This window comes from Anastrepha ludens, chromosome 4, assembly GCF_028408465.1.
Source record: "Anastrepha ludens isolate Willacy chromosome 4, idAnaLude1.1, whole genome shotgun sequence".
Classification (NCBI taxonomy): domain Eukaryota; kingdom Metazoa; phylum Arthropoda; class Insecta; order Diptera; family Tephritidae; genus Anastrepha; species Anastrepha ludens.
The window spans coordinates 102,090,575-102,116,198 of NC_071500.1; the positions used below are offsets into that span (position 1 = coordinate 102,090,575).

The 25,624-nt window shown below is 35.8% G+C and overlaps 1 protein-coding gene across 7 annotated transcripts in view; it reads left to right on the plus strand.

Moving 5' to 3' along the window:
- The window catches only part of LOC128860397 (cAMP-dependent protein kinase catalytic subunit 3), a 132,542-nt gene that overhangs the window by 96,347 nt on the left and 10,571 nt on the right, over positions 1–25,624 (plus strand). For all 7 annotated transcript variants that reach the window (XM_054097904.1, XM_054097905.1, XM_054097909.1 and 4 more), the window contains 5 exons: positions 2,738–2,906; positions 7,099–7,208; positions 7,402–7,647; positions 7,903–8,084; positions 20,889–20,966. In XM_054097904.1, the coding sequence (XP_053953879.1) occupies positions 2,738–2,906; positions 7,099–7,208; positions 7,402–7,647; positions 7,903–8,084; positions 20,889–20,966 (785 nt within the window). The remainder of the gene's footprint in view (positions 1–2,737; positions 2,907–7,098; positions 7,209–7,401; positions 7,648–7,902; positions 8,085–20,888; positions 20,967–25,624) is intronic.

Below are 25,624 nucleotides of genomic sequence, written 5' to 3' on the forward strand. Positions count from 1 at the left end.
ATTCAAGACCTGCATTAAAAATTGTTGTGAGTTGTAAAATGTTGAAAAAACTTATAATTACATTTTTTCTTAAAAATACAATTTTAGTTGAAACAATTTCTTTTGATGCTTTGTTAAAAAAAAGTCTACAAAATTGTTTTTCCCCAGTAAATTAACTCAGATACTTAGATACAGAAATGTAAAATTTGGAGATCGGCATCAAAGAAAATTTGTGAGCTAAGGTGTGGTGAAAAAAGTATTGAAATTAAAATTTTTCTCGAAAATAATTTCTTTTTAAATAAAACTTTTCTTGCTTTCTTTTATTTTTTAAATAAATAAAAAAAATTTCTGATTAAAATATATTTGAATTTCTTATCTTACATTTTTAAAATTTATCATCGTACATAATTTTTTTAATTCAAAACAATTTTTTTTAATTTTAAAAGTCCAGAATTCCCTAGTTATTGAATTTTCCGGAAGCTATATTTTCATCTCGAAATCCATTGGTGAAGTAGTAGTAGTAGAGAATGATGTGTTATGGATGGAGTGGAAGGGCACTAGCAGATATAGCACTCGAATCCTTCAATTTCTATCATGTCCTTATTAAAACTCTAAGTGAGCGAAAAACTTTAAATAAATGGAGGGTTTCTCAATTACTTTGACGAAGCATTCCCCCGGCAGTCGGTTTTACGTTGCCGAAACGACCCGGATAAGATTGCCACTTTTTTACCATATCCCAAGAATTGTTGGAAATCGTGTACGCTATTGCAATAACACCAAAATAGTTCGGAGGCTCTTATACTTCTATTTTCAGAGTTTTATATTTGTACTTATATTACAGAGTCGAAGATTAATTGAATCATCCAGCTGGTTCTCTTCGAAGCTTTTGTAAGTAATTCTGCTTCCATATTAATCAAAGTGACCTTAACTGGAAAGGCGAGCAATTAGAGGGATATCTAGGGCTTGAAGCGATCTAAACGATAACCAATGCTTAACTTTTAAATGAGAAGAACACCAGTATTATTTCTACGAACGTGTTTATTAATGAGGAGTTGAGTACTTCTGTCGATTACGAGCGAACGAACATCTTTGTGCCTTTGGTAGCCTCCTCTCAAATTTTCGGGCAAATATTTTTTATAATATTTCATGCCTTAAATGCGCAATTTGAAAAAAACTTTTTGGACTTCAATTAAAAAATTAGTAAATTTTACCCCTTGTAAGGGCAGCTAGAGGATTATGACTACAAAAATGATCTCCATTAACTTCTACCACGGCACATTAGCAATAATATTTCTCAGAAATCGACTCGTAACCCTTTTTACAAGTAAATCATAGTACTAATTTCGTGTTTAACGTGAAATGGCTATAAAAATCCTTACCAATAGCAAATAGCGATGTTGCCAGCAACATGCCAGCAACATTTTTTATACCTGTTTGAAATGCACAGGCCATTTTATATTGGGTGCAACCTGACAATTCGTTTGCGAGTGAAGTGTCTGAGTTCAAATAATTTGAAGATATGGCATTTTTAAGGGAAACATCTTTGCCAACAATATAAGCAAATCGTCTATATATTTTTTGTGTCAATACATATTGTTGTGTTTTTTTTTTTATCCGAAGAGGAAATCTTACATAGATACCGTCAATATAGACGGCATGTACGATTCACACTGATCGCTAAGGGTGCACCTCATTCGGGACCACGCACAGTCAGTATTACTATAAACTGGACTTGCGAAACAGTACACCTACGTACTAAACCCTAACTCCGACCCCTGTAGCTTTAGTTTGCCCTGGGGTACCGCCGTTTAAGCATTGCATCGCAGGGCCAAGCTAGCCATTATGGCTCTTCATTTATATTTCCGTCTCCGTCTACCCTTCATTACTTCTTTATCTTCCTTCTCTACTATATATTATTGTGTGTGTTTGTTTAAAATACTACTCTTAACAAAATTTGCCAATTGTTTCTGGGGGTGATGCTCATAAATTTTAGGTTTCTTCTCTTTTGACAATCAATGTTGCTAGCAACATTTCAGGGCAAGCAAAATGAAAGTTGCTGGCGTCATATCACGGCTGCGAAGTTAGTACCTACTAGCCTTAATAAAAAAATGTATACTCGTATAACGAAATTTTTCAAACTTTGGTCACTACTAAAACAAAGTTCAGATTTGCTGGACTATAATTGTATTCTACAAAAATAAAGGGCGTCAGCTGAGGTATATATGAACAGGCATTTTAAGGTTACTTAACTGCAACTTAAGAAGAGAAGAAACTCACAGAATGAAGTAGGGTAATGAAGTATTCATTTTTGGTGACTTTCCAGAATTTCTGCATGGATGAAAGACTTCTAATAGCTGTTAGTATTTAAAATTGAGAAAATTTGTTCATAATTACCCCAGCTGACCTTACTTATATACTGATGATGTGCTTACAGGTACTATATATATTGACGCTTTTCTTGCTCAACCAAGAAATCTCTACATGTTGTACTCTATAATTGTATGTCTTCAAATGCGAACTAGTTTGATAAGGACCAGTTCTTAACTAGTCCCACAGTGACTGAAATTTTAAATAATATTTACTTCTGATGCTTTTACCAAACCTAAACCATAATAATTCTACCAATGTGTAACATGCTTGTGCACTTACATGGTGTTCTAATTAATACACACATTCTTGATTTTCTATTACTTATTTTTTCTTTAACAATTATTTCTCTTTACATTATATACTTATTTTTTCTTCGATTTCTTTTTAGGTACTGGCACTTTTGGCCGCGTTTGTTTATGCCGCGATCGCTTGTCAGAGAAGTACTGTGCCATGAAATTATTGGCTATGACCGATGTGATACGCTTAAAGCAAACCGAGCATGTGAAGAATGAGCGAAATATTTTACGTGAAATTCGACATCCATTTGTGATCAGTTTGTAAGCAAAACGAAAACAATTATTGTAAAATTATTTCTAAATTTGTGTATCAGCAATGTTGCATATTTGAGTTTTTATCAAGAATTACTTGTATGCGCCTCTGTATCGGTAATTTTGATGTGGCGAAACAAACAATTTTTCATGTTGAGCTTGAATATACATTTGAGGAAGGTATTTTGTAGTAGCAAATGTTTAGAATGGTAAGCAGATTAAAAAAAAAATAAATAATTGGTGCCTCCTCTTCTGGTAGGTGTTTGGCCAAGCACCTCCTCCTATTTGTGGTGTGCGTCTTGTCGTACTTCTATAAATGGAGGGGGCCAACAGTTTTAAGCCGACTCCGACGGCAAATGGTTTTTATGAAGATCTTTTTCATGGCTAAATACATTCGGATGTTTGCCATTGCCTGTCGTGAAGCGACCTCTATTAGACAAAACCTTCTTCATTTTGCTGTTTCATGCACGGAGAGTCGATCCTTAGCTAAATCTCCCTAATTGCAAATTACGCGTCAAATAGAAATTTATTAAATTTTAAAAAATCTGCTTTCAGTAGTATAACCACTTAATTCTATTCAAACTTAAATGAAAAATTTGCCAAATTATGATCAATAAAGTTCAAAACTCCTTATTTTGATGTTCAAGCATATACACTCGCTCAGATAAGATATCCCAGACGTTCCAGAGACCCAGACATTCCAAGTATCCTCAAAGGTCCTTGGCAAAAAAACATTTACTGGCATTAACAGCCAAGTCTACTCTGGTGATCAGAAGAAAGAGTTTAATGCATTTTAATCAGAGTCGGAAAGCAGAAGAATGATATCAGTGATGATACTGTTGCAGCCTGTCTTGATTGCGCATTTGGTAGCTGTTGTGATTGCGAAACATAAATTGAAGAAAACACATTTCTAAAAGCGAACGCGCGTTTGGTGCCTCCCTGCCATGAAAAAGGCTTCATATTCAAAGGTTTCTAAAAGCTCGACATTCCCCATGCAAAAGCAAGCTCGGTTGTCTTAAGTTGGGTGAAGGATGCCGTTCAGCAATTTAGAAAGGACTATCAGTCACCTCCTACATCTACGTTTCCATTTTGGCTAATAGCACAGCCTCCTTTTACATCAGCAACCTTAAATATTTCTTAACACTCCAGGTTTAAACGAAACCAATCTTAAGCTGAGCCTACGCAAACGCTACGTGGGTGTAAGAACTTTTGTTGGCTTGAACACGAAATTTATACTCATGTGCTTGTTGCATCTGTACACGATTGGAGCTCAGCTATGTGCGACATGCACCTGTAAGACGAGATAACTGCTGTTCCTTAAATATGTAAATTACCCTCCTGGATGAATCAGTTATATACGTTTTGCTGAGTGATCCTCAAGCTCTTTGACCTAGAGAATTTCATTCGTTTTACAAAACCGGCTCTATGTCTACCCGAGCCTCAGAGCTTTTGGTTAAGTTTGAGGGTTGAATGCACAGCAGCGGTTGATAACTACGCAACACTCCATTCCCCAGCACTAAATTTTCATCTTAGGAGCGATCAATCAGCGGATTAATAAATGTATAAATCGCATAGGTCCTCTTGGTACCTTTCATGGCAAGACCTTTAAATGTAATACAAAGAGTAAATGTCTAAGTGCTGGCGATCTTAAAGTCTCGTACTTCAACTAGTGATATGTACTGCTGTGCTTGACTGCAAGCCTTTGGTTGGGGGCTTCTGATGAATTTAAGCCTATCCTCAGCCTTTTTGTTCCAAATCACCACCTTACTTAGCGACGTGACTTAGAGACCCACCATCTAGGCGTATGTGCCTATTCACGTAGAATACGCTGTGGCATTTCATCTACAATATCCCGTATTCAGTCTGTGTTCGTAAGCTCTTTATATCCAGGTTTAGAAGTCTGGTTATTTGAGGCTATTCTGAAGGGAAAGATAAACTGTTTAGCCTGCCTCTGCCCTGGATTCTATGGTAACATTGACGACTTGTTTTCTGAGTTTTATTCCTTCTTCATTGCCATTAATCTTGCATCCTTAACCACCCAGCAAAAAGTTGAAATCTGAGCGGATTGTCTCCAGGGACGCTGGCACAATGACGTTTCATATCTTGCAGCAGTTTGTACTTCTTCTTATCCACAATAGACCTCTACTAATTAAGCTGAAAAAACCTCACACAATTCTATGCTCACTTAAAAAACTCATCCTACACCCCTTTCCTTCTGGTCTGAACTATTCGAAAGTGCATGTTTTTTGGCTCCGTCGCTAGAATCCCTTGATGATAAAACTTAGCAGAGTACCGCCTTAGGCAAATGATTGATGTGATTCAGTTGAAATGGCCAGAAGTAAGCCACTGAGAGGGCCTAGCGATTCCGCCTTCTAGGGTGTTCCATATACCCGTATGTGGATATTTGATGGCGCTTTTGACATAGAGCGAGTTTTATACCGCTTGCTGAGAAGTTTTGACGCATACACCTAGTCTCGTCCACAGCCTAGTATTTGGTTCGGTCTCTGAAAAACTCGTTCGTTGCTGTTAAATTGAACTCAGTGATCTCTACTTGAATCGGGTTTTAGCTCATAAAACTAAGAAGTTTTTGATGGCTTTAGCCAAAAAATTATAAAATACCTCATTTTTCACTGTTGCATGTACGACATATCGGCCGAACAAGTTACCGCAATGAACCTATTCTGACGAAGCTATAAGATAATTGGGTCAAGTGGTCCATGTCAACACTTTCTGAGCTGATCCCCATGTAGTAGGAGTGTCTAACTGCGGAACTTTTACTTTGTTTAGCTCGCAGACCTCTCGGCAGCCATTACAGGCCATTTTGCAAAAGCTGTTCTGGCGAGCATTTGGGTCAAGTGGTCCATGTCAAGTTGGATATTATCGTAAAGTTTTCTCAATATTGGGTTGTTTGTAGACTTGAGCATAATTAGAAAGAGACTGAAAACATTGTGAAAAAAAAAATTTTAACTTTGAGACTTATTCAATATTGAAAACTTTGGTAGAGCTTTATAATTTTTTTAGATATTTTTTATTTTTATTTTTTTAAGATTTTTTTTTTTAATTTTTTCGGAATAAATATATTTTTAAAATTTGGGAAAAATATTTTTGTTCAAATTTTTTTAGAAAAATTTATATTTTTTTTGTATTTGAAAAAAAAAAAATCAAAAAACAAAACGAATAATGCGTGACTACCATTCGGAATTCACAGAGAGAACGTAGGTTCGGATCTCGGTGAAACACCATAATTAAGAAAAACATTTTTCTAATAGCGTTCGCCCCTCGGCAGGCAATGGCAAACCGCCGAGTGTATTTCTGCCGTGAAAAAGCTCCTCATATATTAAAAATATCTGCGGTTCGGAGTTGGCTTGAAGCTGTAGGTCCCTCCATTTGTGGAACAACATCAAGACGCACACCACAAATAGAAGGAGGAGCTCAGCCAAACACCCAAAAAGGGTATACGCGCCAATTATATATATATAGTACTAGGACACTGATCCGCACGAAGAAGTGAACAAAAGGAACACCAAAAGAAACACCACCAGGCTAGTCTGCTTATTTCCCAATCCCAACTCACTCGTACAAACGTTTCGCCTTACAAATGCAATCACCAACAGTACCACTTCCGCTAAAACTGCCAGAGCTTCTTTATATCTCAGAATATCCGTGGTAAAATCAAGACTTTTATAGGAGCGCACAAGTTACACGACTGTCACCATGCAGAGTTGCCAACAATCCAAATATCGTACGGAACCCTATTTTTTCCAAAATAAAATATAGCTTATGTTACTCGTGGATAATGTAGCTTTCGAATGGTGAAAGAATTTTTAAAATCGGTCCAGTAGTTTTTGAGCCTATTCATTACAACCAAACAAACAAACAAAGTTTTCCCCTTTATAATATTAGTGTACGATTAATAACTGTATCTGTGCTCAGTAATCCCTGAAAATTTCATAGTGTGATTCCTTTAAGTTTTTGAGTTATATTCAAATAAGTAAATCAGAACGAACGCGAAGGACTCATAAGGTCGAGGTCATAAGCCGATTCGATAATTTTTTAATCTTAATTTCTCTTACATAATTTTAATTTGTGTTACTTTGTTCGTCTTTTGATTATTTTTTTTATATTTTTTTTTTTTTTGTATTATTATTATTTATTTTTTTTTATTGCTAGTCTAATCAAAATTTATTTGACTATTTTCCAGAGAATGGTCGACAAAGGATGACTGCTGTTTGTATATGATTTTCGAGTATGTTTGTGGTGGTGAATTGTTTACATATCTGCGAAATGCGGGACGTTTCAATAGTCAAACTTGTAAGTAATCTGAGCGCCATTAGCTTTGTGAGAATATTGTAAATATAGTACAAATAAATTATGCACGTGTTGCAAAATTTGAAATTTAAAGAATTTTCATTGCTGCACAGAAATAAACAATTCATTAATTGCAATTACAAAGGCATTCAACAATAACAGTATTCTAGTAACTAATTATTTATTTTATTATTAGCCAATTTCTACGCCGCTGAAATCGTGTCCGCCTTAGAATATTTGCACTCACTGCAAATTGTTTATCGCGATTTGAAACCAGAGAATTTGCTGATAAATCGAGATGGCCATATGAAGATTACCGATTTTGGTTTTGCGAAGAAATTGCGTGATCGCACTTGGACGCTATGTGGCACACCCGAATATTTGGCACCCGAAATTATACAATCGAAGGGTCACAACAAGGCTGTGGACTGGTGGGCGTTAGGTGGGTGGCATCGTATGCGTTTGCATGTGGAATAGAATCTGTAGCTATACTCAAGTGAATGTGGAAATTTCCCCATACATTTGTTGTAGTTGTTGATTTTACACAAATATTTACATTTGTTGTTTGTTTCTTTAAGAGCACAAAATGGACAATTTGGTCCAAAAACAAATACTCGTATATATACGCACATACAGTTTAGTTTTTGTTATGTTTATTATTGTTCATGTTTTATATGTTTGCACTACTCCGGCACAGGTGTACTCATTTATGAGATGCTCTCCGGCTATCCGCCTTTTTACGATGAGAATCCATTTGGTATTTATGAGAAAATTCTGAGTGGCAAAATTGACTGGCCGCGTCACATGGATCCAATTGCGAAAGACTTAGTTAAGAAATTGCTGACGAATGATCGCACCAAACGCTTGGGCAATATGAAGGTGAGTGCGAGGAGAATGTTTTCAAAAAAATTATTATATATGTACCTAATAAATTCTGTTTTAAGATGAAATTAGGTTATTGATATATATTAGTATTTAAATTTATTTTATTTTTTTAAGGGGGAATTAAGTTAAAGCATGGCATATAGAATATGGAATAATTTATTTAGGGAAAGGCAAGAGGTATAACTAAAAGTTTTTTTTTAATATTATTAAAAAAAAAATAATAATAGCAAATTACATTCAATCATAGGTATTGAATGAAAAATAGTAATTCTTAAAAATATTGATATAAAGGGTGTTTTTTTTAGAGGTTAGGTTTTCAAGTTGGCACTACTTTTTTCGTAGATGGTCTTTTTGACAGCTGTCACTTGATTTATGCTCAGTTTGGTTTGCCATTTCATAATGAATAGACTTACACCTGAACAACGCTTGTTCTGCTAAGAAAGTTTAAAGTCGAAAAATTTTGTTCAGCGATGAAGCTCACTTTTGGTTGAATGGGTATGTCAATAAGCAAAATTGTCGCATTTGGAGTGAACATAATCCACAAGCCATTGCTGAGACGCCGTTACATCCTCAAAAAGTCACTGTTTGGTGTGCTCTATGGGCAGAGGGAATCATTGGTCCATATTTCTTTAAAAATGAAGTCGGCCATAATGTTACAGTCAATGGAGAGCGCTATAGAGCCATGATTAATGACTTTTTCGTGCCCAATTGCTGCAAAAAGTGGTCGAAAATTGGGCCTCTCGGCTGGAATTTATTCGAGCCAGCCGCGGCGGCCACTTGCCCGAAATCATTTTTAAAACATAATGGCAAACCCTTATCTTTATAATAAAGCTAAATTCTTGGCCATAACATTAAATTATATACGTTTTATTTCATCTTGAAAACCTAACCTCTAAAACAAACACCCTTTAGAAAAAAAGAAAGAAGAGAATATTGCTGTTGTAGCTCAAAGTGTTGCGATCAACCTTCAGCATTGATATCTGGACATCCTCATCAATTAAACATTCATTAATCGACTGTTTGACTGATTTTACCTGTAGTTATTGTGGACATTTAAATTATCTCACTTTTCCCATATGATCGTTAAGAGCCTTATTTTGAATAAAAATATTGAAACCTGAAAGAATATGAATTTTTACATATTTTATTTTAAAACAACATCTAGGCGCGACTTTTGAAAGATTCTTTACTCGCTCTGCTGTGACAGTCTGTATCGAGTCAACTCTCGTTCAAGAATCAATTATAATTTGAAAAGTTGTTCAAAGAATGTTTTGTTCCTTCTCTTGCAAATGTCGCTTTAAATCCATTTTGCACAAGATTCCACTGCTTTAATATGGACCCGAGAATTTCTGTTTGTTTTTGATGACAGTTCTAAATCTCGTACAAGATCACGATAGTCTTCATTTAATACTAAATGACGTTCATTTAAAGTTGCTCCAATTGGAGTATAAGATCTATCTACACTATTTGCATTTCAATTTCCGTCACTGGATTCAGACGAATTTTCTGTCTTCTTTGTTGAAATTTGCTCGTCTTGGATTTTTCGTAAGACTGCATACTTTATACGATCACGAGTTTTGTAGTGATGGCCTGTGATGTTAGTCTGACAAAAGTAGCAATCTTCCTGCTTGTGGATCCCCTGATAATGCCAAACCATCGGAATCGTTATCGGTAAACAACAGGTTCAAACCACTGACTTTCAATGCATGTGCGTTCAAAAAGAAGGTTATATCCTTCAACCACGGCCTTACTTTTTGCGAATTTCAAACGATACTTTTTCAGCGATTAGTCCATAGATGTCGGTAGGAGTATTTTTAAACCTTCCCAGACGTCTTGTTTTTGTCGTTTGTCATCTGTCAGCAATATTCAGTTCACAGTTTGTTACGTTTCATACAACAATGCATTTTTGTCGCTCTTAAAAAAGTCGAATTTCGTGCCTTCAAACTACGATTTGCGGACATCGTGAAATCAATTGTGAAATGCTGCTCTCCCGGTTCAAAAGGAAGCAGTGCTTGAATTATCATGAAGAAGCAAAAAAATGGCTCGATGATTGGTTTGCGGCCTAAGACGGCCAATTTTTTTGGCGCGGCATCCACAAATTGCCTGATAGATGGGGAAAAATGTATCGCTAGCGATGACTATTATTTTGAAGATTAAATTTGTAACCATTTTTTGTTAATAAACGTTTGAAATTGAAAAAAAGACTCATTTCATAGGTATACACCGTATACACTTTTTGCTGTCCTTCAAAATTAGACTCACAATGAACAGTAAATCATTATCGGTCATGCGGTATTCTCTCGTAGCCTCGGTTCAGCTGGATTTTTAAAAATGTGGAAAAAACTTAAAAAAAAGTCGTAACTTTTACAGTTTTCAATGTATGAAGATGAAAAATAGCTTATTTCAAGCAAATTTTATTGGAGTTTCAAAATATGTATATACCTATTGTATATTTTTGTGGTGCCCGTTGGAGAATAGTGCCCAAAAATTGCGTCACATTGAAAAAAAACGTGGAAAAACTGCACAAATCACAGCTTGTTATTGAAAACTTCTTTTGAACATCAATCGTTCAATCTTAGAATTATATACATTCATAACGCACATACACTCCCTTCCTAAGACCATATTGAAATAAGAAATCGGTTGAAAAATGGGTTAGTTATGTATTTTTACTTCATCAAAAACACCATAAATCGGTTTTTTAACAATAAATAAAAAATTTGAGAGTGTTTTGCGTTTTCTAAACACAGTTTTGTGTTGTACTGGTCTTGGCCTAAAACGTGCACTATATCACTTGAAGAGTTCTTTCGATTTTTTTTATTTTGTAGCACCGTGTTATCGACTATAAATTTCACAGTTACATAATTAATTTACGGAAGATTTATAATTTTTGCAAATGCTGTCGTTCATCCATCATATCTGACAGTTACTCACAGCTGCAGTATACAAACAGGTCAACATAGAGATATACATCACTCAAAAAGATGATTAATTTTGCGCCATATTGTACTCGTATTTAATTAACATGTTTTATCTATTCGAAATGTCAACTAGAGATCTCCATGAAGCGCCTAAATTTATCAAAGAACTTCAAATAAAACGCACGACGCCAGCAGAGCTTGCAATGTACCCCAGTGAGGTCGTTAAATTATTAAAAAAACGCACAAGTGCTATTCCTATTTGTTTATTGAATTTGCGCTAGAATTTTTTCTTCTATTTCTTTTTTACTATTTTTACTATTTCCGCCTAAATCAATAAATATTCTTTATTATTATTAGGTATTTTTTTTCTCATTTGTAGAAATTGATTTGATTTTTCTTGGCAAACTGACGCGCAATTTGAATTTGACTGGCATTTGATTGACAGTTGAATTAATGCTGCGTAATTATGTATACATATTTCCAAGTAACTAGGTATGTAACTACATGTATGTGTAACTGTATTTACATTTGAACTTATAAATAGCGAACTGTGAACAAATAGTGAACTGGACAGCCTTCGGAATAAGACTAGAATATGCAATGCTGACATCTAAACCTTTTGTTACCACTAAACACCAGCTGACGCATACGCAGTGTAAGAATTTGTGCGTGGCAAGCATTCGATAAGCCTTGGATTCATTGGGTGCATGAAACACCACATTATAGAAAAATGTACAAATTTATAATTCTATTAAATATAGAAGCTATAGAAAAAATTTGTATCTGAAAGCAGTCGCCGTTCGGCAGGTAGTGGTGGACCTCTCAGCGTGTTCTTTCCATAAAAAACGCTTTTCTTTAACAAACAGCTGTCTTTGGTGGCCTTTTCTTCTTTTGAAAGGTGTTCTCTCTTTTGAAAAGTGTTGTCAGCAAACAAGATTTATCTGAAATAAATAATGCCAATACGGCGTCTAAGAGAGATCAACTTCGCGCAAACGGTTGACGACAAAACCCATTAAGGGGTTCCGGTGGTCTAGAGCTTAGGGTATTTTCAGGAATTTTTTTAACCAATAAGAAAAATGAAAAACGATATTAAATTTTTTTAGACTTTTTATTTAACTTCTTTTACATACAAAAATCAAATAGAAAAACAAATAAAAAAATTATGAATGAGTATGACTGTAGCTATGTATGCCGCGCTACTAGAAAAAAATAGTAAAAAAATTGGCAAAATGGCGCGGTTTTGAATTTGACACTCTAAAAATCAGTTTTTTAATCAATAAAAATACAAAACAATTGAAATAATAATATATCAGGTAAGTCCATAAGTTCGTGCGTTTTTTAAAGATGGTTTATTTAATTAATAAAAAAGATGTTTAAAGTATTTATTAATCAATAATATATTTTCCTTCATTATTTACAATGTCTTCCCAGCATTTAGGCAAATTTTTAATTCCCTGCTCAAAAAATTGTTTGTCCTTGGAGCCCAAATGCGCTTCGATACCCCTTTTTATAGCTTCTTTTGAGGAGTAGTTCTTGTTATTCATATGGGATTGAAGTCCATGGAATAGGTGATAAACACAAGGTGCAATATCCGGAGAGTATGGTGGATGCGGCATCAGCTCCCATCCAAGATCGTTCAGCTTGCCTAATGTTTGCCTCGCGGTATGAGGTCTAGTGTTGTCGTGGTGACACAAAACTTTGCGTCTATTCACTAAAGACGGTCGATTTTTGTTAAGTGTCTTCTTCAGGTTTGGTAGCTGATGGGAATAGTAATCAGCAGTTATCGTCTGGTTTGGTTCCCGAAGTTCATAATAAACAATCCGGCCATATCCCACCAAATAGACAGGAGAATCTTCTTGGGGTGAAGGCCATCTCTAGGGGTTGGCTCTGGTGTTTCGCCTTTATCTAACCATTAGCGTTTGCGAACAGGATTATTGTAAAAGACCCATTTTTCATCACCAGTAACGATACGGCTCAAAAAACTTTCATTTTCAAGCCGTTGGAGCAGCTGAGAACACACATTCACTCTCTGCTGAAGGCTGGCGATGGAAAGTCTATGCGGAACCCATTTTCCCCGCTTTGAAACCTTTCCCAACTGAACCAGGTGCCTGTGAACTGTTACATGCGATGAATTTAACCTCTGAGCTGTCACATCGACTGTCAAATTTGGCTCAGCTTCCCCGAGTTCGATCAAGGCGTCGAGTTAAAGACTTCAGGACGACCAGCGCGCGGGCATCCTCCACGTCGCAGTTACCACTTCGGAATTTTGAAAACCACTTTTGCGCAGTCCTTACACTCACGGTATCCTCTCCATGAACAATGTTTATTTCTGCAGCAGCAGTTGTTGCATTTTTACCACTTTACCGTTCGAAGATTCCATTTTAGTTTTTAACAACACGTCCTTCTATCCGCGATTAAAATCACTTGTTGAATGCACAATATATCAAAGAAAATATAAATACATAGTTCCGTTATATTCCGCGAATAATCTTTTCTATGCAAAAATCGTATAAAAGTGCAATTATGGGTAAAATACGAACTATGGACTGACCTGATAATTCTAGTACGGGCGATAGCCATTGATGTTTCGGATAACATATTAAAATTTCAGACTATTCGGTTGAATAGCTTTTCTTTTTTGATAACCGAAAAAAGTAGTTTTGAGATACATAACTGAGTTCAAAGTTTTGAGAGTGAATATTTTCCATTGATGCCACCGCGTGTCGAATCTGCCTCGACCTGCTAAAACGGCTGTAGAGTTGAAAATACTCGGAATATCATTCCAAAAATTTGACTGCATATTCTTAAAAGCCTATACTTTCGCAATATTAAAAAAAACAGGATTTTTTGAAAATTCTAGACCACCGAAACTCCTTAAATGAAGTTTGGCAGATTACTCTGTAATAGCGAAAAATCTGTTGCTAGTGTTGTCAGAATTCGTAACGTCGAATTCAGGCTTTTGGATATCGTTTAAAATTTCTTTAGTTTCTTTGAAATTTTTATTCTTCAGCTCTTCTGATCTGTAAAATTTTAACAGTTTGAAGAAAATTCCTTGCAGCACGATGAATTTGGGTACGTTCATCAAAACTCCCAAAGTGCTTGACTCAGGTGATAATTTTTTCATGATTAAAATTGTTAAATAATTGACGAATAATCCTAATAAACTAGTGGTTGCTTCTTATTTACTTGCATATTATGTTTTATTGATCAAAAGAAGTTTTTGTGCAGGAGAGCCCATAGACAAACTTTGAAAGGAATATAGGCATTCGTAGAACCCTATGCCGCTTTAATGCATTTAAAAAAAAAAATTCTGGAAACTTATTCAGGAAAAAAAGAAAGCCCAAATAGACGCACTATAAGAGGCTATAATGAGTTAAACTGTTTCGCTCTGTATTTTTACCTTCCAAGAATTTAAAATGTTCGCATCACTCCGCATAAACGGAAGTGGAATTTATACCATTTGATTGAACATTCAAAATGGCCGAACTCATCGGCATGAGAGAGAAATATGAGTACCAACATATCGCCACAAAAAAATCGAAATTCGAACATACGTAACCTGTGAAAATTCTAAATTCGCGATACTTTTTGAACACACCTCGTACGTCCCTGTTGGCTGTCATAGTTTCAAAGTAGACAAGGGCTTTACTTACGTGCATTAACACCACCATAATGGTGGCCTGGAAACTCAACAAGTCTACAGTTGTGCGCATGAATATCTGCGTCGATTTTCTTTAATATTTTTTCAAAATGCCATATGAGTCCGACAGAGTTACCCACACCTGTATAAGTAGATATGCACTTGCTCTAAGGCGCGGTGCCGTGCCCTTGACTTCCGCCTTAAAGCATTTGCATGTACTAACAGATACTTTCATTTTCACGTACGTGTCATTTAGTAATTATTTCTTTGGTATTTTTTAATTAAAAATTTATTACATTTTCGTTCCTTCACTTTTCAGTTATTACTGTAAACAAATGATTTTTCGTTTTTTCTTTAATTTTTCCATAAACCATAATCACTTTAGCTAGCCATTGTTTCTATCTCTCGCACTGGGGTCATAAAAAAATCCAAAATTTATATTATTTGCCAATTATTTCAACACTAGTAAGCTGTGCAATAGCCACCTAATTTCAAAGTAAATTAGACAATAAATAAATGCATATAGGTGTGCACAAATACACATACATACGTGAATATTTTTATGTGTAGTGTGGGCTTTCGAGAGCAGGCAACATATTGCAAGAATTTTAATATTTGATATGCACACATACATACACACAGTTTTGTATATAAACAAATGCACATGAGCACAAAGCCTTATGATCGTACATACGTATAGGTGCATATGTATGAGTGCATTCGCATGATCGCAAGTATTCGAAACCATTTCAGAATTTTTTACCTTCAAACAAACTATCACCTACATACTTGAGTGTGAGTGTGTGAGTGTGCTGGCATGCCATTTTATTATTTTTTTAGTTTTTGACCAAATTATTTGAAATATTTTGGAATTGCACAAATATTGCGTTGGGAGGGGTGGGCGAGTACTCGAGTATTATGAAAAAACATGTGTGGGTGCTAAAGCAAAGCGTAGCGCCCCTCAGACAGGCAGGAACAGTTGGTGAGCAGCGGGCGTGACGCTCAAATGTAAATATAAAAATTAAAAATAAAATTCAATACAGAAAAGCAAAAACAAAGCATATTATTATGATTGGTATCTCTATGGCTAATTATTTTTGCTATTATAGCTGTTGTTGTCCATCTTGCACCGATTTGTTTATGCGATAAAAAATATTTACATTTGAAAAAATTGAAAAAATTTAAAAAAAATTGAAAAAATAGCATAAAAAAAAAACAAATTAAGAAATTCACACTTTTATTTAAATAAAATTATTTATAACTTATGCTGCGATATGAAAATTATGTGTCATGAGAGGAAAGAGTAGCAAAAGGTGTTGCAAACTTATTGGATTTTTGGTTTATTTCAAACAAATTATTATTGTCATTATCGCCTGTTTCTAAGACTAAACTGCAGGAGGTGATTAATTTTTGTGTTTTTTCTTGAATTTTCTTTTCCGAAAATAAATCAAATATGAAAAAATCATATAGCACTGATTTTTTGAACTGGTAAAACTTCTAGTGTCGTTAATTACATGTAATGAACACATCAAATGAGGAGAAAGCAACTGCCTGGCAAACATTGTTTTCGCATTTTTACGGATGGCTGCAGGACCGAGCATGACTCCGGCTCTGGGGTCTTCGTGGAATCCAGCGGGACAAACCTGCACTTTGCTCTTGAAATGCATGCATCCGTGTTTCAAGCGGAGGTGTTTGCGGTTCAAGAAGCGACGAACTTTGTTGTGGAAAATCGATGGAGAGGCAGATCTATACGTGTCTGCAGCGACAGCCAAGCTGCGCTCATGGCCTTAGACAGCCCCCCAACTACATCAGGGGTCAACTTCTTTGGCCCAGAGCCCGTTTTGCCACTCACTTCTACAGCCATCAAAGCGACGGCAAGCAATGGGTAACTACCACCCACAAGCGAGCTTGGCAGGCTCAGAGAGGCTTCAGATGGACTAAATTGATGCTTCCTGTCATGTCCGATCGACTGTCGCAAACCCTTCGGTCATTAACCAGAGGGGAGTGCGGACGGCTGGTGGGACTGATGACGGGCCACTTTCTGTGGGCGAATCACATGGAAGAGGTAGGCATCTCAGACAGTGTACTCTATTCAGCTTGTGAAGAGGAGGATGAGACAGCGCACCAATTCTTGTGCGTCTGACCCACCTTCGCCTGAATCAAGTTTGAGGTCTTTGGCAATGATATGTTAAGAAGCGACCACCTTAGCTTTTTGGCACCACAAGATCTACTCAGATTTTTTCGGAGATGGGGTATATTTAAAGAAAATTAAAAGCGAATCCAAGAGTAGTACAATGGACTTAATTAATGTCTGAGTGCTGCACTTGCTAGTTGTCCCGACAAAAATAAAAAAAAGAAACTGCTCACCAAAAACAAAACAATCGAATGTCTAATTATGATGATGATATTACCAAGGCGCATTCATTAAGGGTGATGGCACTAGATCAACAACAATAATCTGTACGTTTGATTGTCAAAGCAAAGTTTTGGGAAATTAGAAAGCAAATAATGAATTCGCCTTGTTTCATTCTGAGCTGACAGCTACATGGACTTGGCGAAAGAAAAAAAAAAACAACTCAGCTGATTTACCAACACCATCTTTAATAGATTCACCTTGTGATATTGAGAAAAAAATTACTAAAATTCGAATTTTTTGTCTTTGAATATTGAATGGGAGAAACTCCACGTTTAATTATCTTACAAAGCTGTCTGGCATGCGGTTGGGATCAATACTACGTTTCATAAGAGCCACAAAATGGTTCCACGAAGGAAGATAAATGAGGTTCCCGTGTAGCACAGTGGTATTACAACGGACCTGTAAGGTCAAAGTGAGTTATTAGTGCAGACCGACTACCACCATTACCTAACCTAACCTAACTCCACGCCTGCGAATTTATGTGCCACTTTTTCAGAACCGGATAAGCTTTAAGAGACATCCTTATGCATTTTCTACCCATCATACAGGGAGAGCTGGAGGTCATTTCTGCATATATGAAATATTACAAAATTTACATATATTAAATACTAAAACAATTACCCAAATTCTGGTGCCATTCTTATTGATTCTTCATTTGTTTTGGCTTTGGCTCTTCAACCACACTATCGCGAACAGCAGCAATATTTTTTGCAGTAGGAACTATACGAGCATGCAATGGTGTTTTCACATCCCCTACAGATCCGGTTTGCTGAAACTTTTGGACAATTTTTCCGATTGTACGCACATTTGGGCGATTAAATTGACCGATCAATCACGAAGTGCGCGATATGCCCGTTTGAACGCCCGTTTTCATAATAAGCCTGAATAACTTTAACGGGTTACTCGATTGTGTATCTTTCCATGGTTCAAATTGAGTTAGTCTGATATTGAAAAAGTCCAATGAAATGCTGAAAAAACTTGCGGCTTAGGTGTAGTTTACATTCAACATCCGCCCTTGAAATTTAACCACCCTTATTTTGCGAAAAACTGATAGTATTCATTACCATTCATTATCAAAAATTTTTTTGACAAAAAATAATTACGGCGCTGCAGCTGCTCAAACGTGGCTCCTTTAATATGTGCCGTGGAATGGACAGCGTCTGAAATGAACCAGACAAAAAATTTTCATTCAAATAAGTTATTTCACTTTGCTCTTACCTATTTTTAATAAAAAAATAAAAATTTGAAGTCAAAAAGAAATCAATTTATACTTTTTTATAAGCCAATTTATCAAAACAATATTTTTAGTAATAATTAATATAAAATTTGAGGTACATGCAAATGCCAAGATATTATATTAAAAAAAAAATCCAGTAATATTTTGATTACTTTTTGACTTTTCCGACAGCGCGGGAAAAATTGTATTTCCAGAAAAACGCGATTAAAGTTGTCGTGTTTACTCATTTTTGTTCGACTCTCATCACTTCACTGACTTTATAGCGACTCTTTAGACTTTCTATTAAGTTAAAAACATTGGAAAGATATTATTTGGATTGTATTTAAATGAATTTTTAAAGCAAAAAAAAAAAAAATTAAAAACTTGAAAGTGTTGGAGGAACTGGCTCCCCAAAAAAAATTCAGGGGTGTACCCCATTTTGTATAGTTCTTAGCTAGCAGCAAAATCTATACTGAGTTGAGACTAGCACTGCCATATTCGACAAACTTTAGGAGTATCTAAAGGGCCGCTGCCGAGAGATGCTAGGTAGTAATCTTTGTAAATCTAGGAAAAATATTAAGGAAATTGGCCATTGTTTTTTATTATATTTTTAGTCGGTTAGTAATTTCTATAATAACACGCCTACAGGCCCTATTTTTGATACAGACCGGAAAATTTTTACTTTTTTTTCTTATATTTGACTGCTTTGACACTTTCATGCTCCGAAATCCGATGCCACTACTCGCAACATGCGACAAAAACCAACAGTTTTTATTGTTAAAAAAAAAAAAAATCAATTGCGACAGAAACTAGGGATTCTATAAAGCAATGACGCATACTAAGTTTTTTTATTTTTCCATGAATCAGCAGAAACTAGAATAACTAGAATAATTTAAAGCTATGTACATACACTTGTAAACTCACACAAAAACTTAACCAAAATGATAATGATTAATGTTATGTAATCCATGCCGTAGAAAGAATTACTTATCTTACCTGTCATATGGCAGGTGTAATTAATAAAGGAGGCAAACAAAAATTATTTTTTAAAGGGCTTTCCAGTTTCAAGGGATTCAATTTTTAAAAACTTATTTTGAATATCTACACCCAGTTTACTCAAACGAAACGTGATTAGATTTAGACTACATTTGTGGTGGTTTGAACAGGTTCAAGCACTCAGTCACCAAGAGTATTGTACCACACCCAGATATATTACACTGCAAGGAAAAGAGAGACATGCTAGACACAGTGCGTATGATAAGGCTGAAAGTTTGGTTTGAGATCACTCTTCCGCTAATCTTTTTGATTCATTGATGAATCTTATGAGGTCCGGAAGAGGAAGAGCATGAATTTTAGCCACACTCAGTACATCGTATCCCAATAGCCTAAGTCTGAGTCTAGAAAATGACGAACAGTTATAGGGAAAATGCTCTGCAGTGCCCTCATTCTCAAAGCAGGTAAATGGTTCTCATGGCTGCCATATGCTGATCACAGGCGTTGTGCTCTATGAGTACACCCCCCGTGCTCTCAAGTCCTTCTACTACTAAGTTTTAGGAGAAGGGTCGCTAGTTTCCTTTTTGATTCTTTCATAAAGCACTTGGTTACTCTGCAGAAGACCAACTCAGACCAACGTCTTCTATGGGTAGACCTCATGAAGTCGTCAATCCATAGTTGAATCGATGCAGAATTGACTCCAAGAAAAGGGACAGGGCCTAGTGATATGCTTGCAGAGCCTTCATTAGCCAGTTTGTTAGCCAACTCGTTTTCTGCGAAACCGCAAAGGCAAACTTTGTTGTTTTTTGCAACACAGTTCAGTTTTGTCTGCCATTCACCAACTTAACGAAAGGGGAACTATGCAGTTTTTAAAATAATTCTCTTTGCTTACTCTTCGCCAGAACAAATATAGTAATAAAGCCATTTGAAAAATTAATTCTTATATGTCCGTGAAATGTCTTAATGAATTGTTTCGAACGAAAATATAATATATATACTATAAAAATTCCATACTTGGTGATGAAATCATACTAGTTCTAAAGGGTAGACTTTCCCCACAAGCCCACAGTATGAGATGAATAAAAATATGTACGCCAATGCTATGATTTTGAATTTACATAAATATGCGCTGCTAAAAGCGAAAATGGCATGATATGCAAAATAAATTTATTTCCTAAACAAAATAATGAAGAATATAGTTCGTAAAGTTTCCTTTTCGTTTTGCCACAGCTCATTTGGCGGACTTAGTGCATGTCTTGCCATTTAATATATTTACCTCACAAACATAAATTTGTGTATTGTACATAAGTAAGCGTAGACGCGTAAGCGGTTATGCTGAAAACAAATTGTTTTAATAAATCTTATTTTTTCCTCTACCTTTCTTTTATTTTCATTTTTACCACCTTCGAATGGGATTTTTTAATGTCCAACGTGGCGTATGCGGCTGTCAAATGTGTGCGCGTTCAAAACGATTTATTGACTATATGCAAAAAATAACTAAAAATATATGAAATTTCAAATACTCCTCATACCCGGCTGCGTGCTCTGATCGGCGTTGTCGGTTGTCGGTGGTACCCGTGAATGGCATATGGCGGCATTGGTGGCACACAAGAATGGGGCCGATGACGTGAAGCGACATCGATGGTTCAAACACTTGAATTGGAATGACGTCTACAACAAAAAGCTAAAGGTAAGCACAAGCAGCAAATTATACGCTACATACACATACATACGTAATACAGGTACTACACGTTCAATCCCGCAATCGCTCTACCCTCACTTCCTCTAATCTCTATTTTCATTCATTTAAGCTTTTTGGCATTTGCTTTCTTTGCCTTCTAGTGAAAATAATTTTCATAAATTTGCTGCTCAAAAAAATTCTTGAAATTAGGGAAAAATAAATTTTGCTAAATTTAATACATGTGTTTGCAAAATTTAAACAATTTTTTTTTAATAAAAGTCGGCGAACTTGTGCTACAGAAATGTAAATAAAATTATGAGAAATGAATTTATTTTATAAAATTAAAATTTTAGTGCACAGTTTCCGCAAACGACTCAGACAAAAACCTAATGTTGCGTTGCAAAAACAAAAACTACAAAAAAAATACAACAAAAAAAAATCAAATAGAATTTGGTCACAACCCACACATACAATGCGCTGACGTAAACGACTTTAACGTAATTCACTCTTTAGTATACAACTTATTGTACTACATACTTTTCGCAGACACTAATGGCGGAGTAGCAAAAGATGCAACTACAGTGGCGAACATAAGGATTCGGACGCTTTGTAGTTGTTGTAGATATGCAGCTTTTTGTGAATTTGAATTTCTGATATTTAATTGAATTTTTAGTTGGAAGGAAAAGTTCAAAGATTATCGAAAATTCTGGTTGTGCCTTTTTGCGTTTCATTCCTATGAACTATTTCCAATAAAAAGTATGAAAATTTCAAAAATCAAATTTTTGATATAAATTTTTTTTTTAATTCTTTGCGCTTCGGCATTGAATTAATCAAAGCTTGTAGGGCTTTATATGCAAAATATTGCAGATTGGAGGTGCCTCAGATATTTTGATCCAACTCAGTTGTGGTTGAGATTTCGCTTTTTGTTACTTACTTCTTTTGTCACTTACGCTGCAAGCATGTTTCAATAATAAAAGGTTTGCTCAGTAAGCAGCTTTCTCATTCCCTCTTGACAAATCGGCTCCCTTAGCGAGACACTGGGTTGTTAACTCTAGAAATTTTTAGCAAAAGTGGAAGAAGTGTAAAATTTGTAGGGAAAAATATTTTGTTTTCAAAAGGGTGTATAAGCACTTGCTCGGTATGTGAATAACCAAGACGATATGAAAAACATACTGACATACAGCTTAAATCAGGATATCACAAAGCATCTTTTTGCGGCAATGAACGTAAGGGATGGACGTTTTGACAATTTCAGTCCAATGCCTTTCAAATACAGGTGGGGAAAGTACTTACTACGTTACTTCAAAGATACATAAGTTACCAACAAGAGCTCATTCAGCAATATGGAACTAATCATAGCCTCCTGATGGCAGATGGCTTTTTATGAGGAGCTTTTTCATGGCAGAAATAAACTCAGAGGTGTGCCATTGCCTGTCGAGGAGCCTCTATTATAAACAACATTTTCTATCATTTGGTGTTTCATGCCCGTGGTAGTTTGTCAAGTAGTTAGGAATTAATAATCGCGACTTGGGGGTCAAAACTCCAAAGGGTCAAAACTCCATACTTACGTGGGCATAGCATAGTAAAGCAAAGCTCAAGGAATTCATTAGGGCCATACTGCTTAGGTAATATAATAGCTTCATATTGGTGAAACTTCCCAACTTCGTGATCAGTTTTCAATTTAAAAATTAATTCACAAAATATCAGTCTGGCTTTAACTTAATAACATTTTTTTTTTCATTTCATTCCTGGCAATTTCTGATATTACCAGTTATAATTTAAGTAGAAAGAAAACGTTTTTTGCTAACATTTTTACCAAAATGGTATTTAATTTTTCCACTTTCTACGCCCTTCTTAAATGCGACCTTTTGTAAGGGAGTGTCAAAATTCTAATGTCACAAGTGAGCAAACCTATAATAATTGAATCATGCGCTGCAAGAAGAAGTAATAAAAAAAATACTTTTTGTTGCTCAAACTGCCATAAACTTTTCTTTTTTTCTAAAATCTTTTTAAAATCAATATACACTCAGCAGGAAAACTGTGCGTACAAGGCAAGGCTCACTTTTCAACCACTGAAAAGATAACCCATTTCAAATGTTCCAAATTTAAATTATTACTTCTTTAATTCATTATTTTAAGGTATATACTTTGATATAAAGATATTTAACAAAAACCGAAATGTAGTACGAAAACAACAACAAAACTAAAAATATGTGAAGGATCTTGAACGGCTACCTTTTCTTCTACGAAGTTCTGTTTGAAGACAGGGATTGAATTAACTGACTAAAAAATTTGTTTTAATTGTACACGTAAGTCGCTGTGGAAGCACAGTAGATGTTCGATATATCGATTTTCACAAACCACCAAAATTCCCAAAACAAAAACCAAAAAAGAAAAATCGGAAAACCGATTACAAAAAAAATATGTTAATTTCGAAAAAATCGTTCCGTACTTTTCTTCTACGAAGTTCTGTTTGAAGGCAGCGACTAGATCAACTGATTAAAAAGTTTGTTTTGATAATACTAGTGAATCGCTGTAAAGTACAGTAGATATTCAATATATCGATTTTCGCAAACATTCAAAATTTTCAACAAAAAAAAAATCTGAGAAACGAAAAAAATATGTTAATTTCGAAAAATTCGTTGCGTACTTTTATTCTACGAAATCCTATTTAAAGGCAAGGATGAGGCATATCGATATATCAGTCTTTGTTGCATTAAAAATTACAAAAAAATTCTTCAAACAGATAATAGAAAAACTGAGAATGTACATGTGAATACACAGTTAAAATTTTAACTCAATCGGTCAAAATTTTTTTGAGTTATGACTGAAATATTTAAGGTAAGACGGTCCTGATTGCGTCAAATTAAAATCTAAAGCATAGAAGGCAAAGTTTAGTTGAGTACAAATTCTTCATATGGGGGCGGTGACACCATAACTATTTCTAGAGAAGCCATTAAAAATTCCGAATGGGGAGATTTCCAGTGGGAATATTAAGAACGAAAGCTTTTAAGGGGGTATTCTAGTGCAGAGGCATGGATTTGAGGTATTTTTGCGGGTGCTATAAATAAAAAACGAAACATGTTTTTACTCTCTGAACTGAACTGTCTGATCGTAGCATCAGCTACATACTGAAAAATAATCTGAAAGTCAAGGGCCACAAGATCCAACAGGCGCAAATCTCACACCAAAGCAGCAACAAGTCAGACTTGAGAGAGCGAAGGAGCTGCTTCGCTTGGCCGAAAGCGGTAAATTTCCGAATATTGTGTTTTCTGACGAGAAATTTTTAAAAGTGAGCAATTCGTAAACTGTAAGTAATGATATAAGATAAAAAATCCGACCCCTTCAGAATTAAAACTGGAGTAAGACAAGGGGATACGCTCTCGTCAACAATCTTCAACCTTATGCTATGCTGGGCCATCGATGAAGTAAGTGACGCAAAAACAGAACTACCCAATTATTCGCATACGCAGATGACTTAGCAATTGTCAGCAAAAATATCCACGCCCTAACCAAAAGCTTCGCTGACATTGAAATTGCTGCTAGTAAAATTGGTCTTAAAATCAACGAAGATAAGACGAAATATATGATGATGTCCAGACAAAATAAACCAACATCACGCAAACTGAAAATTGGCTATTTTTCTTTTGAAATCGTTGAATCCTTTACCTATTTAGGCTTCAAACTGAGTAGAGACAATTGAATGAGCCTCACCATCGATGAGAGAATTCTAGCAGCGAACAGATCGTATGCGTCGTTAACGAAACTCTTCAAATCAAAACTACTAAACAGGCAATATAAATTGTCTCGGTATAAAACCATCATTAGACCAGTATTATGCTATGCAGCTGAATCGTGGACGCTAATTGAAGCAGATAAAACAAAACTGCAAGTCTTTGAACGAAAAGTATTCAGAAGAATTTTCGGAGCAATCAAAGATCACGGCGAGTGGCGGATAAGATGGAACGACGAGCTAGATCAACTGATAAACGGCGAAAAAGTTATACGTTTCATCAAAGCGCAGCGGTTAAGTTGGCTGGGCCACATTACAAGAGTGGACGGTACGAGGGTGCAGAAGAAAATCGTAGAAGCCAGAGCGTTCAACACTAGAGCAAGAGGAAGGCCGAGAACAAGATGGACCGACAAACTAGCGGACGACATCAAGAAACTTAGGATAACGAACTGGAAAAAAGTCGCAAGCGTTCGAGACGTATGGAGGTCCCACGTGCAGCAGGCCAAAGCTCACAAAGAGCTGTAGATCCAAAAGATGATGATGAATTCGTAAACTGTCAAAATGATAGGGTTTATTTGACCGGCCGTTCATTCGAGAATTTGAGTGATGGATTGGCCACCAGGAGGCAGCACCTGCTACAGGTAATGATTTGGGCCACTGTAACCGCAGATGGGCGATCTCCAAACGTTTTTATCGAGCCTGGCGTCAAATGCGAAATATTAATGGGAAAGTATTCTGGAGGTTGCTCTGAAGCCGTGGACAGACAAACATTTTGGTGGCGATCATAGACGTTTCAAAAGGACTCGGCACAGTCTCACAAAGCTCGAGTGAATCAAGAGTGGCTAAAAAACAACGTTCCGAGCTTCATAACGTCCATACAATGGCTCTCAAATTCAACAGACGCAAATCCGATGTTTTATTCTCTTTGGGCCAT